The 12,173-nt window shown below is 45.2% G+C and overlaps 1 protein-coding gene and 1 long non-coding RNA gene across 6 annotated transcripts in view; one reads left to right on the top strand and one right to left on the bottom strand.

The window, feature by feature from the left end:
- Window positions 1-12,173, bottom strand: part of IDO2 (indoleamine 2,3-dioxygenase 2) — a 65,471-nt gene that overhangs the window by 23,836 nt on the left and 29,462 nt on the right. For 4 of the 5 annotated variants that reach the window (XM_043893868.1, XM_043893867.1, XM_043893869.1 and 1 more), the window contains 4 exons: window positions 8,666-8,784; window positions 7,190-7,204; window positions 5,211-5,310; window positions 3,616-3,733 (listed from right to left, as the gene is read on the bottom strand). In XM_043893868.1, the coding sequence (XP_043749803.1) occupies window positions 3,616-3,733; window positions 5,211-5,310; window positions 7,190-7,204; window positions 8,666-8,784 (352 nt within the window). The remainder of the gene's footprint in view (window positions 1-3,615; window positions 3,734-5,210; window positions 5,311-7,189; window positions 7,205-8,665; window positions 8,785-12,173) is intronic. The other variant, XM_043893866.1, reaches the window with a different exon arrangement.
- The window catches only part of LOC122688056, a 34,360-nt gene that overhangs the window by 5,235 nt on the left and 16,952 nt on the right, over window positions 1-12,173 (top strand). The gene's annotated exons all lie outside the window — the stretch shown is intronic.

The raw sequence follows: 12,173 nt of genomic DNA, 5'->3' as shown, positions 1-12,173 counted from the left end.
TCCATAGGGTTGCACAGAGTCAGACACGACTGAAGCGACTTAGCATGCACACACACTGTTGTTGTTAGCTGTTAAGTCGTGCCTGACTCTTCTGCAACCCCATGGACTGTAGCTGTGGGATTAGCCAGGCAAGAATACTGGAGTGGGCTACCATTTCCTCCTCCAGGGAATCTTTCTGACCCAGGGTTTGAACCCACATCTCCTGCATTGCAGATGGATTCTCTACAGCTAAGCCAGCGGGGAAGCCCATATCTATATATAAATAATTATGAATGATTGGTGGTGTTGTACAGCAGAGACCAACATAACACACTCTAAAGCAATTATCCTCTAATTTAAAAATTAAGAAAAATTTTAAAGTATAAAAACTTAAAAAATAAATTCGGAAGTTAAGAAGGAAAATATCTTAGACAGAACTAAATGAAGTAATCAGAAGTAATCAGTAATGTGAAGGGCATTCACACGTACCAAACTGTCAGAGGCAAACATTTTGACCCCCTCATCACTAATCAAAGAACAATCCCTACATCTACTAAGGTGTGGACTAAAAAAAAATGTACAACTAGAGAGTTGTGAGTTAAGTTTTATTTGGGGCAAAGTGAGGAATGCAGCTGGGGAAGCAGCACTTCAGATACCTGAGAGGCTGCTCCAAAGCGGCAGTGGGGGAAAGTCAATATATAAGGTTTTGGTGAAGGGGGAATTCAAGGCCATGAAGCACCCATTTTACGAAAGGTTTTTGTTAGTCATGAGGATCTGATGTCATCACGAAGGGATTTAGAGTTTCTCTAGATATGAGGAGACACAAGGATTTAGATCATAAAATCTGTTCCTAAAAACATCCAACTATCTAAAGATCTGTCCCACCGGATTCCCAGGAGCACAGAGTGCCTCACTCCACGCTGAACTCCCTCGGGGGTTGTTGAAGGTCAACAGCTATAGCAGCATGGGGTTCAATCTCCGTGGAGGCAGATGGCAAATGCCTTTATTGTTTACTTGCTGGCAATGCTCTTGGTAAGTGCCAATTTGCAGTTGACAAAGGGTAAGCTGGAAGTGGTGTTGTGTCAGAAGAAAATACAAGGCAACAGTTTCCACGGCTTTTCAGAGAGAATAATTATCCCTCAGCTTTTCTGAGAGTTAAACTCGGAGAACAAGGGCCGTTAATAACCACACGGGCTTGAAATCCAGACTTACTCATATTTTGGAAGCCTGGAAATCAGAGCATAGTTTAGCCTTCCAATGGAGCCCAAAGCTCTGACCTGGTTGATTTGCTTGTTCACCACCAGAACAGGAGAGCTGAACCTGGGTCCTGCGAGTGTGCAGTGTGAAGGTCCATGTGTGTGACGTGGTGATGGACTTCTGTCTTGGGGAGAGTCAGGATATGGAAATAGGACTGTCTGGGTTTGATTTCCAGTCAGCAGTGAGAACTGGGTAAAACTGTGAAGGGAAAACCCTGTGTGCGTTGGAAGGAGACTGCTGATAAAAGTCACCGCGGACGGTTCTCATATGCCAACTGCAGCTCTGGAGCAAAGAGGCTCTGCCTCGGCCCTGCCTCCTCCCCTGCCTTGGGCACTGCTTCAGGCGTGACTCCAGGCCAGAAAATTCCTGGAAAAGAGGACTTTGTGGAGAAAAGGAAGAAGCAACTTGTGCTAAAGCTGAGCTCAGAAAAAAAAGGAATCTTGGAAAGCTCCCTTTGGGGGAGGAAAGCAGTGAAGCTGAGCTCTACTTATCAGGCAGACGAAATTCAACTACAAAAGAAATTCAACCAATGACTAAAACATTCATGTGATTCCTTACACCTTGCACTTTCTATTATCGATCATTTTTATGATATCACTTTTCTGGTTACCATGGTTAAGTAACAAATCACTCAGACTCAGTGGCATAGAATAACCATTGTACTGTGTGCACGGCCCTGCAGGGCAGGAATCAGGGCCAGACCCAGCAGAGATGGCTATCTGCTTCACAGTGCTTGGGTCCTCAGCCGAGGAGATGGAGCTGAAGGTGCCTGGGCAGTGGGAACTTAAGACTCTCCCAGGGGCTTATTCACCCCTGTGCCAAGTGCCCAATGGGGTACACTTGGCCTCTCTGTGTGGTCTGACATCCTCTTCAATGCCCCGGTGACTCCAGTGGACTTTTTTTTCATCATGACTCAGTGCACACCGTGACAGATGCATCATGTTTTCTAACCGTGCCTGGGAAGTCATGCCGTGTCACTTCTGCTGAGTTCTACTGGTCACAGGCATGTCACAAGCCCACATACATCACACAGGCTTCACCCCTTGAGGAGAGGAGAATCCAGGCCACATGTTTAAGGAGTGTAGAGGGTGGAAGATGCTGTTGGGGTTGCTTTTGGAAGTTGCAGGCTGAGACCATGATGTCTCTCACTGCAGTGACTAGTAGTCACTTTTTATAGTAGACACCTGCATAGGATGTCTGTGTAGGCAAATTTGCCTTGGGGTGACCCAAGAGAAATCATCCCATCACCTTCCCAGGCCATCAGACCTCCTGCAGAGGGTGATGAAGAAAGCTAAAAGTTGGCCCAGGCTGTAGAAGTGACTTTGAGAATGAGAACTAGGGAAACGTGAGAGAGCCAGACAGGGCTAAGGCCACCTTGCCGGGACATACCCGTGACAGGCTGGAGGGCCTCCCATGACCTTCCGAACCACTCACTCCAGTTCATTCATATGATCTGGGCACCTGCGATGCTTCGCTAGTTGTCCCGACATCCTGAGTAATACACTGAGGGCACCCTGGCAAAACTGAAATCCATCTCACTAAGCTGGGAGAGCTGGTTTGGCAAGAGACCTACTGATGTGATCGGGAGGCCTTTAAAATTAAAATTCGGAGAAATGGGGAGATGTGATTCTGACATGTAAAAAGAGACCTTTGAATGAAAAGAGTATGTAATCAGATGAATTTCGCAGAGTCTGTGAGGACAATCTATCCTTTTAATGAAAAGCTAAAACTGAGCTACATCTGGTTTCCATCTCCCTCCCTCCTGCTCCATTTCCTATAAACACTCTCTTTTACTAGAATCGATTTTGTTTTGCAGAAGGAACGGATACTCAGTTGTTTTTCCTTTATTAAAAAGATCACACCCTCTTCCATTTTAATTTTGGAGTTTCTCCTGAGAGAGGAAGTTAAATAGCTGCCAAGAAATTACCGAGTGATGTGATCACCAGAATAATGTTTAACCAGTTGGCGAAGGGTGTGACCTTTAAGTGACCACTCCTGGGATAACCTATCCCTTCGCTGGCCACAGAAAAGGAGAACTGAAGAAGCCAAGGTCAGTCATGTTCTCTGGGACCAGGGTCATTGCTGGTTAAAGCAGGTATAAGCCATATATGTGCCCCTCCCCTTTTCCCAAGCTTCACGTGAGACCTCAATGCACAGAAACGTGACCGCCCAAGATAGGAAATCAGCCTAATTGCAAGCAAATGGAAAGGAGTCCAAAAGCACAGAAATATCCCTGCCAACTGAGAGGTCATTTTCCAACAGTCTGAAAGGCAGTTACCTTAAATCCAGGCTAACACAGCAGCACCATCCCCTGGATGCTTCCCAGCCTTCAGGCCCTTTTCCCCACCAGGAGAGCCCTCAGGCATCAGGCGCATGTACCGTGCATTTGTCCCAAGGCTCCGGTGATGTCCTGGATGGAGACCCTCAGTTGCTGCAAGGCTTGAAGCAAGGAGTGTGGGCTGGGCTGCAAGATGGCGTTCACGGCCTGAACCAGGGCCTGGAGACGAGATTCAGTCCCTCAGTGCACGAGCATTCACTTACGGTCCACTGAGGTGGGGAGTCCAGGAAGGGCAGCCCTCTGCCTGCTGGACCGCGTGGCGAGGCTCCCCCGGGGAGTGGTCCTCAACCAGATTGGCCGTGAGGTCCTCCTGAGAGGACAGTCTCTCTGGTCAACTGCTGGATGGACCTGGTTAGGTCTTTCTGGATCTTTCCCCTGGCTGCTCCTTCTTGTCCCTCTCAGGGGCCTCCCTCCCTCATTTCCCTCCTTCCTTCTTCTGGAGTTATCACACATGAGCATCCTTCCTACTTCTATGTCTTGAATCAGGACACCTTCACTCCTCAACTCTTGTCTGATGGAAAATCAGAATCTGTGGACCGCTCAGTTCCAGAGTCCTGTCATTAGCAGCCTCCACTTTATCTGAACCCCTTACCAGTATCTGATCCTGTTTCCATAATAAACACACGGATGAGGAGTAAAGTGACCACATAGTTTCAGAGTGAAGGAAGGAGCAGTAGCCCAATCTGGTAGCCCAATAACCCCACTCTAGATACGGAAGCCACCCAAAATATGCTTATCAGGGAAGGTGGTGAGGAAGGACAGAAATCTAACTCCAATATCTCTAGGCAAGACATGGATGCTCTGTGGACACCTGACCTTCCTGGGACCTGCCTGAGCCTTAAAGGGATACAAGTTTACAACCCCCAAGGGCTAGGTGACTTCAAGGATGATACATTTTTAGTTTAGCTAGTTTTTTTTTTTAACTTTTCATTTTCTGTTGAAGGTATAGCTAATTAACAATGTTGTGATGGTTTCAGGTGGACAGCAAAGGGATTCAACCATACATACACGTGTATCTATTAACCCCTCAAACTCCCCTCCCATCCAGGCAGCCACATAAGACTGAGTAGAGTTCCCTGTGCTACACAGGGGGTCTTCGTTGGTTCTCAAGGAGGGTTCATTTGAACTCAGAGCCTTTGTATGGCATCTCCTCCTGCCAGAGATCAGACTCTGTCTCTCTATCTCTGTCTCTCTGTCTACATTACTCAGGGATTAGCTTTCAGACCTGTCATTTCCCATGGGAAGTTTTGCCCAACCTGTTGAGTCTGAATTAGATTTTAGATGTCTTTCCATGAAACTCAGCACTCTTTTCCTCGTTATACCCGATATCAACCCACCTTCCCCCACTGGATCCTGAGCCTCAGTTGGAAGCCAGAGCAATGTCTTTCTTATTCCCCCAGATCTCCCATTGCCTAGAACAATACGTCTCTGTTTTGACCGTGGGCAAATGGTCAATTCTAAGCTTTGTGGTAGTTGAGGAATGGGAGCTAGAACGTCAATCTCTTTGCTTAACTAACCAAAACAGGAGTCTATACTGATTCTGTCACTGTAGAGAAAGGGTGTGGGTGGGAAAGAAAGCTCACAGATTTCTCATTTAGGAGAAAAAAAAAAAAAAGTGCTTTGGGTGGAAAGATACCTTAATCCCAGGCACGGCTGCTTTCTCCACCAAAACAGTCACCAGTATAAAACCACGCAGGCTTTCTCCCCCAGGGAATGAGACAATGGTATCCAAGTTCCTTGGGAGGGAGAGATGACCACGTGGTTAGAGAGGTTTGGGCACGGTGAGTATGCAGGGCCCAGGGGTGGCCTCCAGTCAGGTAACTGCTAGTCCAAGGTGGAACCAGCGGCCAAGCTACTCATCTCCGCAGGGCAGCCTAGGACAAACATCTCTTCAGCAGCATACAGGAAGGAAAGGGACACATCTGCTCCAGCCCAAGTGCACCTAAGCTGAACTCCCAAAGTCTGGTACAGCCTTGATGGTCCCAGACCACCACTCCAACCTCAGGAAACCACTACAGCACGGGTGGACAAGTAGGGTTGATTCTTCACACACCCTTCCTGTTAGGAACACAGAGTCATAGAGCTACAGGGAGCATAAGATGATAGTTGCTCTGTCATGTCTGAATCTTCAGGACTCTATGAACTGTGGCCTGCTGGGCTCCACTGTCCATGGGATTTCCCAGGCAAGAATACTGGATTAGGTAGCCGTGCCCTTCTCCAGGGGATCTTCCCAACCCAGGGACTGAACTGAACCTGAGTCTCCCACACTGCAGGCAGATTCTTTACCATCTGAGCCACCTGGAAGGCCCAGGCCATGGCTAACTCCACGCCCCTTTTCTACAGACAGAAAAATATAGCCCAAAGAAGCAAAGTCACTTCCCCAAGTTCATCCAGTTGCTTAGTCACTGGAGCCGTTTCATAACTCAGGCTGGGACTCTCTCTAATCAGTTTCTCCCCCCATCCCCTACCAAATTCTCTATTATAGTAATGAAAGCTGAAGACTGTAATAGAGGATCATTCTTAAATGACCTGTTATCACATGGATTCAAATACCCCAGAGCTGAATCCAGTCTATGAAGCATGCAAACTTCATTCCATAAATCACCTCTGCCTCTAACATTTTAAAAACAAGAAGAAATGAAAAACACAAAAGAAAAGTAAGTCAGGGACTCCCATAATTTCAGCAGAGTCACATTTCTGTGCAAAATGGGGTCTTCACCCTTCATCTCTCCATCTTCCGAGCCAAAGCTTTTATGCTGAACCCCTTATTGAGCTGAGGTTTGTTGATTAGAGAGGCAATGCCAACTTAGAGGTTAACTGTGCTCTCTAGTGAAAGAGGAGTCTAAAAACATCTCAACCAGATTTGCCCCGCCAGCTCCAGTCTCTGTAATATTTCAAAGGGATTCTGTAGCTGTAGCAGCCACAGCCTGCCCTGTGTCCTTTCATAGAAGTTATGGTGAGACCAGAGATCTTTTTCAGATTTTGCGTGCATGTGTGTGCTGTCAATTCAGTTGTGTTCAACTCTGTGCAACCCCATGGACTGTAGCCCACCAGTCTCCTCTGTCTGTGGGTTTCTCCAGGCAAGAGTACTGGAGTGGGTTGACATGCGCTCCTCCAGGGGATCTTCCTGGCCCAGGGATCAAACCCACGTCTCTTACTTCTCCTGAATTACTGCATTGGAGGCGGGTTCTTTACCACTAGAGCATTAGACTTGAAAAAAAATCACAGAGAATTAGAGAACTGGTGAAGCTTTGGTGAGGAGTGGTTTATTTGTTTGCTCTTATTGCATTGGCTTTTACTTTTTTTTAATGTACAAATTGGAAAATATAGCAAAGAAAATTAATTCCTTAATTTACACATAGCAGAGACAACTACTGTTAACTTTGGGGCTGTTGATTTGAAACATATGTTCTTCTAGTCTTTTTTTTTTTCATGCATTTCTATAAATTATATATTATACATGCAATATGGGATGCTTTCTTTTTTGTATGTTTATTTTATTGTAAATTTTTACAGTTAGCGAGAATCCTAAAGTGAGTATGGGGTCACAAAGGGTCAGATACAACTGAGCGGCTGAACTGAACTAAAGTGAGTGAAGGATTTCTGATAGCTTACCTGATTTCCAGGGGTCTAGTCCAATTTCAGTGATTGACAGAAGAAAAAGAAAAGAAAGGAACAAATCAGTTTGCAAACTTGATATGCCATCCAGGGTCATGTGTACACAAGGCATGTGCATCTGTGAGCAAATGAACCTTCAGACACACACACAGTTTAGATGTCAGGGGCTGTTACTAGGCTATGGGCCTGAGGGCAGCAGAATACATCATCCCAAATATATCACTTTGATGGATTATTTTGAATTAAAGGTACTTGAGAAACAGCAGTTGCCAAAAGGACACCCTGACCTCTTTGTGCCCCTGAAAGTAGGAAATAAATCTTCCATGTGAAGGACGTCCTCTCTGTGCCAGGCGGTAGAGAAAGAGTCTTATCACCAGAGACAGGAATGTGGGGCTGAGGAGCTTGTACAAACAAACCTTGCTACCTCTCCCCTAATTAGCTACCCCAAGCCCAAACCCCAGTGTCTTGTCAAGTTTTTACAAATGTACTGTTTCCTTGTCTAGAAGTTATAAAAGCTGCCTGCTTCAGTCACATCTTCAGCTTCATATTTTTATGGAGTTCCAACATATACAAAATTAAATTTGTTTTTCTTCTGTTCATCTGTGCGTGCATGAGTGCTAAGTTGCTTCAGGCGTGTCTCTCTCTTTGTAACCCTATGGACCATAGCCGACCAGGCTCCTCTGTCCACGGGATTCTCCAGGCAAGAATACTGGAGTGGGTTGCCATGCCCTCCTCCAGGGGATCTTCCCGACCCAGGGGACTGAATTCCCATCCCTTACATCTCCTGCACGGGCAGGCAGGTTCCTTACCACCAGCACCATCTGGGAAGCCCCCTCTGTTCATCTGCCTTAAGTCAGTTTGATGATTAGACTAGCCAAGGAGCCTAGATGTGAAGAAGGGCAATGTTTTCTTCCCTACAGGTCTTGGTGTAACAAAGAGTGAGCCAAGTCTCAACGTACATATCAGACCCAAAACACTGAGCCTGTGGCCATCCAGACAATTTATCTTGTTCCTTTCATATCTTTGTAACAACCTGTCCCCGCATGTTCAGAGTGGGTTGAGAGGAAACTCCTGTGAACTGTGAATTTTGAACTTGGGTTTAAGTTCACCCTTTCTTTGACACCACAAGTGTGTTAGTTGCTCAGTCGTGTCCGGCTCTTTGCAACCACATGGATGGTAGCCTGCCAGGCCCCTCTGTTTATAAAATTTCCTAGGTTAGAATACTGAAGTGGAGTGCCATTTCCTTCTCCAGGGGATCTTCCGGACTCAGGGATCGAACCTGGGTCTCCCACATTGCAGGCAGATTCTTTACTATCTGAGCCACCAGGGAAGGCCCCAGGTAATAAATATGAGCATCTCTCAACCAAAAGAGCTGACAAAGTTTGGACTTTTCCTGTAACAAGAGAAATCACAAACCTCTCCCTTACCCAGTTTTCATTTGTTCAGATCCCAAGCACCCTCTCCTGGTCTTACCCTCCTGGGTTCCTAGTAGCCCAGTTGGCCAGCACCAAGTCCGAGTGAACGAGGATAGGAGGGAGCCCCAGGTTCCTGGAGACCTCGACAAAGGGCAGGGCAAGGTTTCTTGGCAGAATCTTGCGGATAAATGCAGACAGTTAGCACATTATAGAAAGAATGCAATGGAGGAAGCAATCTTGTCTTTTTTTTATTATTGGCATATATTTGTTTTTCAATGCTGTGTTAGCTTCTGTGTAATTAGTTCCTGTGTAGTTAGTGTGGAAAATTGAACCAGATACACGTATATGTATATCCCCTCTTTGTTGGATTTCCTCCCCATTTAGGTCACCATAGAGCACTGAGTAGAATTCCCTGTGCTATAGAGTAGGTTCTCATTTGTTATCTGTTTTATACATAGTATCAGTAGTGTGTGAGCTTCCCAGGTGGTGCTAGGGGTAAAGAGCCTGCCTGCCAATGCAGGAGGCATAAGAGATGTGGGTTCGATCCCTGGGTCAGGAAGATCCCCTGGAGGAGGGCATGACAACTCACTCCAGTATCCTTGCCCGGAGCATCCCCTGGACAGAGGAGCCTGACAGAGCCCCAGCTCATGCGGTCTCAAAGAGTTGGACATGACTGAGCAACTATGTCAATTGGTTTTTTATTCCTAAAAATCATGTGGTAAAGAAATAACCTGAGAATAAAAATGGAATTATATGAGTGGGGTTCCCTGGTGGCTCAGATGGTAAAGCGCCTGCCCGCGATGTGGGAGACCCGGGTCCAATCCCTGGGTCGGGAAGATCCCCTGGAGAAGGAAATGGCAACCCACTCCAGTACTCTTGCCTAGAAAATTCCATGGATGGAGGAGCCTGGTGGGCTACAGTCCATGGGGTCGCAGAGAGTCGGACACGACTGAGTGACTTCAGTCACTCACTCATATGAGTAATCATATAATTAATCCATGTAATTAATATATATAATTAATTAACACATATCCATATAATTAATATAAATATAATACACACCTCACTCTCATATTTATTCTTTAACAACCTAGTGGATATATTATTTATGAGTATGGTCTGAAATATATGTGAAAAGTACAAAATTGGACCATGCATGTACATATATAGTATAAAATAATCTCTAAAAATTGTACAATTAAGAGTATGAACAAATGTTGAGGCATAAGTGGGGACTGAGTTGATGAGCTGTGAGAAAATATCCCTCTGTGTGTGTGTGTGTATATATGTATATATATATATATACATATATATATATATATATATATATCTCCTATATATATCCAGACAGATAATGTAGATACCTGCATACAAGTGTTTTCTGCATAGTCTTAGTTTTAGGAACAAATATGTGTATGTGTTTGTGTATATATGTGTGTGTTTGTCCTTTTCTCAGGGAGACAGATGGGAAGACTAGAATATTTCATCACACCCAATAACAACTTCAAGTAAGTCACCTTAGGACAGTCCCCATTCAATCCCTGAGTAATCTGAGGACCTCTCTAAAGAACCCTCTTTGTCCAAATATCCAGAAAAATTACCAGGACCCATGGGGATGGGAGTGGGGGACTCTAACCATCAACAAGGCTAAATAGATTGAAAAGAATATTCTTATGCCTCCTTTCTCCCACTTCCAACTTCCTTCCCCCTTAATGTAAAAATATCTATTCACAGAAAGTGCAGAGGAGCTAAAGAGCCTCTTGATGAGGATGAAAGAGAGCTGGCTTAAAACTTAGCATTCATAAAACTAAGATCATGACATCTGGTTCCATCACTTCATGGCAAATAGATGGGGAAAAAGTGGAAGCAGTGACAGATTTTCTTTTCTTGGGCTCCAAAATCACTGCAGTGGCTTCAGCCACAAAATTAAAAAGACATTTGCTCCTTGGAAGGAAAGCTATGACAAGGCTAGACAGCGTATTAAAAATCTGAAACAAAGGTCCATATAGTCAAAGTTATGGTTTTTCAGTAGTCATATATGGGTATGAAAGTTGGACCAGAAAGAAGGCTGAGCACTGAAGATGCTTTCAAACTGTGGTGCTGGAGAAGACTCTTTAGAGTCCCTTGGACTGCAAGGAGATCCAACCAGTCCATCCTAAAGGAAATCAGTCCTGAATATTCATTGGAAGGACTGATGCTAAAGCCGAAGTTCCAGTCCTTTGGCCACCTGATGTGAAGAGCTGACTCACTGGAAAAGACCCTGATTCTGGGAAAGGTGGAGGGCAGGATGAGAGGGGAGGGACAGAAGACCAGACGGTTGGATGGCATCACCAACACAATGGACATGAGCTTGAGCAAACTCCTGGAGATGGTGAAGGACAGAGAAGCCTGGGGTGCTGCAGTCCATGGGGTCACAGAGAGTCAGATGTGGCAGCGACTCAACAATAATAGTTTTCAAATTTAAGCCTAAGGCCAGCTTCCCTTGGGAGGCAGGGGATGAGGAGGGCAGTGCAGGAATGAGGTGTCTCCACAGTAGAAAAGTTAAAGGAGGAAATACAGGGAAAGTAGAGATGGTTTGAGGTGGTGTGTGGGAATGGGTGTAGGGAGCTCAGTGGTGATCTGGAAGGTCACAGACACACCGGAAGCTGGTGTCTCCCTCCCTTGTCACCTACTTCATCCCTTCCCCAAGCGAGGATGCTGGTCTGGAGAACAGAAAGAGGAGGAAAAATCCATTGGGATGTTCCATCATGTGTGCCTAGACTTCAAACTTTTCCACATCAGACACATGACTCTTTAAAGTTAGATGCCCTGACATTTAAACAGTCCACAGTAGCTCTCTGCTTCCTTCCCATTTCTTATCTCACTTAGCCTTGCTTTCATCACTGGGAGTCTCCTCTATTTACTTGATAGACAAATTGTAGAATAAACCCAGGCAAACAAAGTAAGAACAGGTTGCTCACTCAAGCTTGCAGAAGCAAAACAAGGATAACATCCTGATTTCTGTAAAAGGTCCATTTATAAAAAAGTGAAACGAATAGTAATTTATACTGTGGTAAGTGAAGCTCAAAGACTTCATGTTCTGAGGTTCAGGTCGAAACCGTAAAAAGTTATGCAAGGAGTCAGAAGAGATTTGCATGAAATGTTAAGAGACAGACCAGCATTTGGTAGATAACAAGCAACATCAAAAAAAAAAAATAAGCACAGTGTTATAAACGGTAATGTGTGTCTCTGGGGAATGAAGGCTGCATTAGTGAAATCAGAAGGTCTGGGTTGTGACCCTGGATTTTCCACAAACTTGCTACCTAGCCTTGGGCCAGAAATTTAACTTCTGTAGTCCTTGACTGTCTGTAAAATGGGTACAGCATTGCTATAAGCGTATGAGACTGTGAATGCTGTGGTTACTGATGTGAGGAAGAGCACAAAATGCTGTAAAACGGGTCATTCAGGGTTTCATGATATCTTATGACTTGCCTTCAAATGCACCAGTTTAACATTTCTAGAAGAAAGTGCGGGTCAGAAAGAAGAAAAGAAAAACAATTCAAAAACAAATGAAAGGGCTCCCAGTG

Source organism: Cervus elaphus, chromosome 32, assembly GCF_910594005.1.
Source record: "Cervus elaphus chromosome 32, mCerEla1.1, whole genome shotgun sequence".
NCBI lineage: Eukaryota > Metazoa > Chordata > Mammalia > Artiodactyla > Cervidae > Cervus > Cervus elaphus.
The sequence above is the reverse complement of the archived record's forward strand: the minus strand, read 5'-3'. Positions and strand labels throughout refer to the sequence as shown.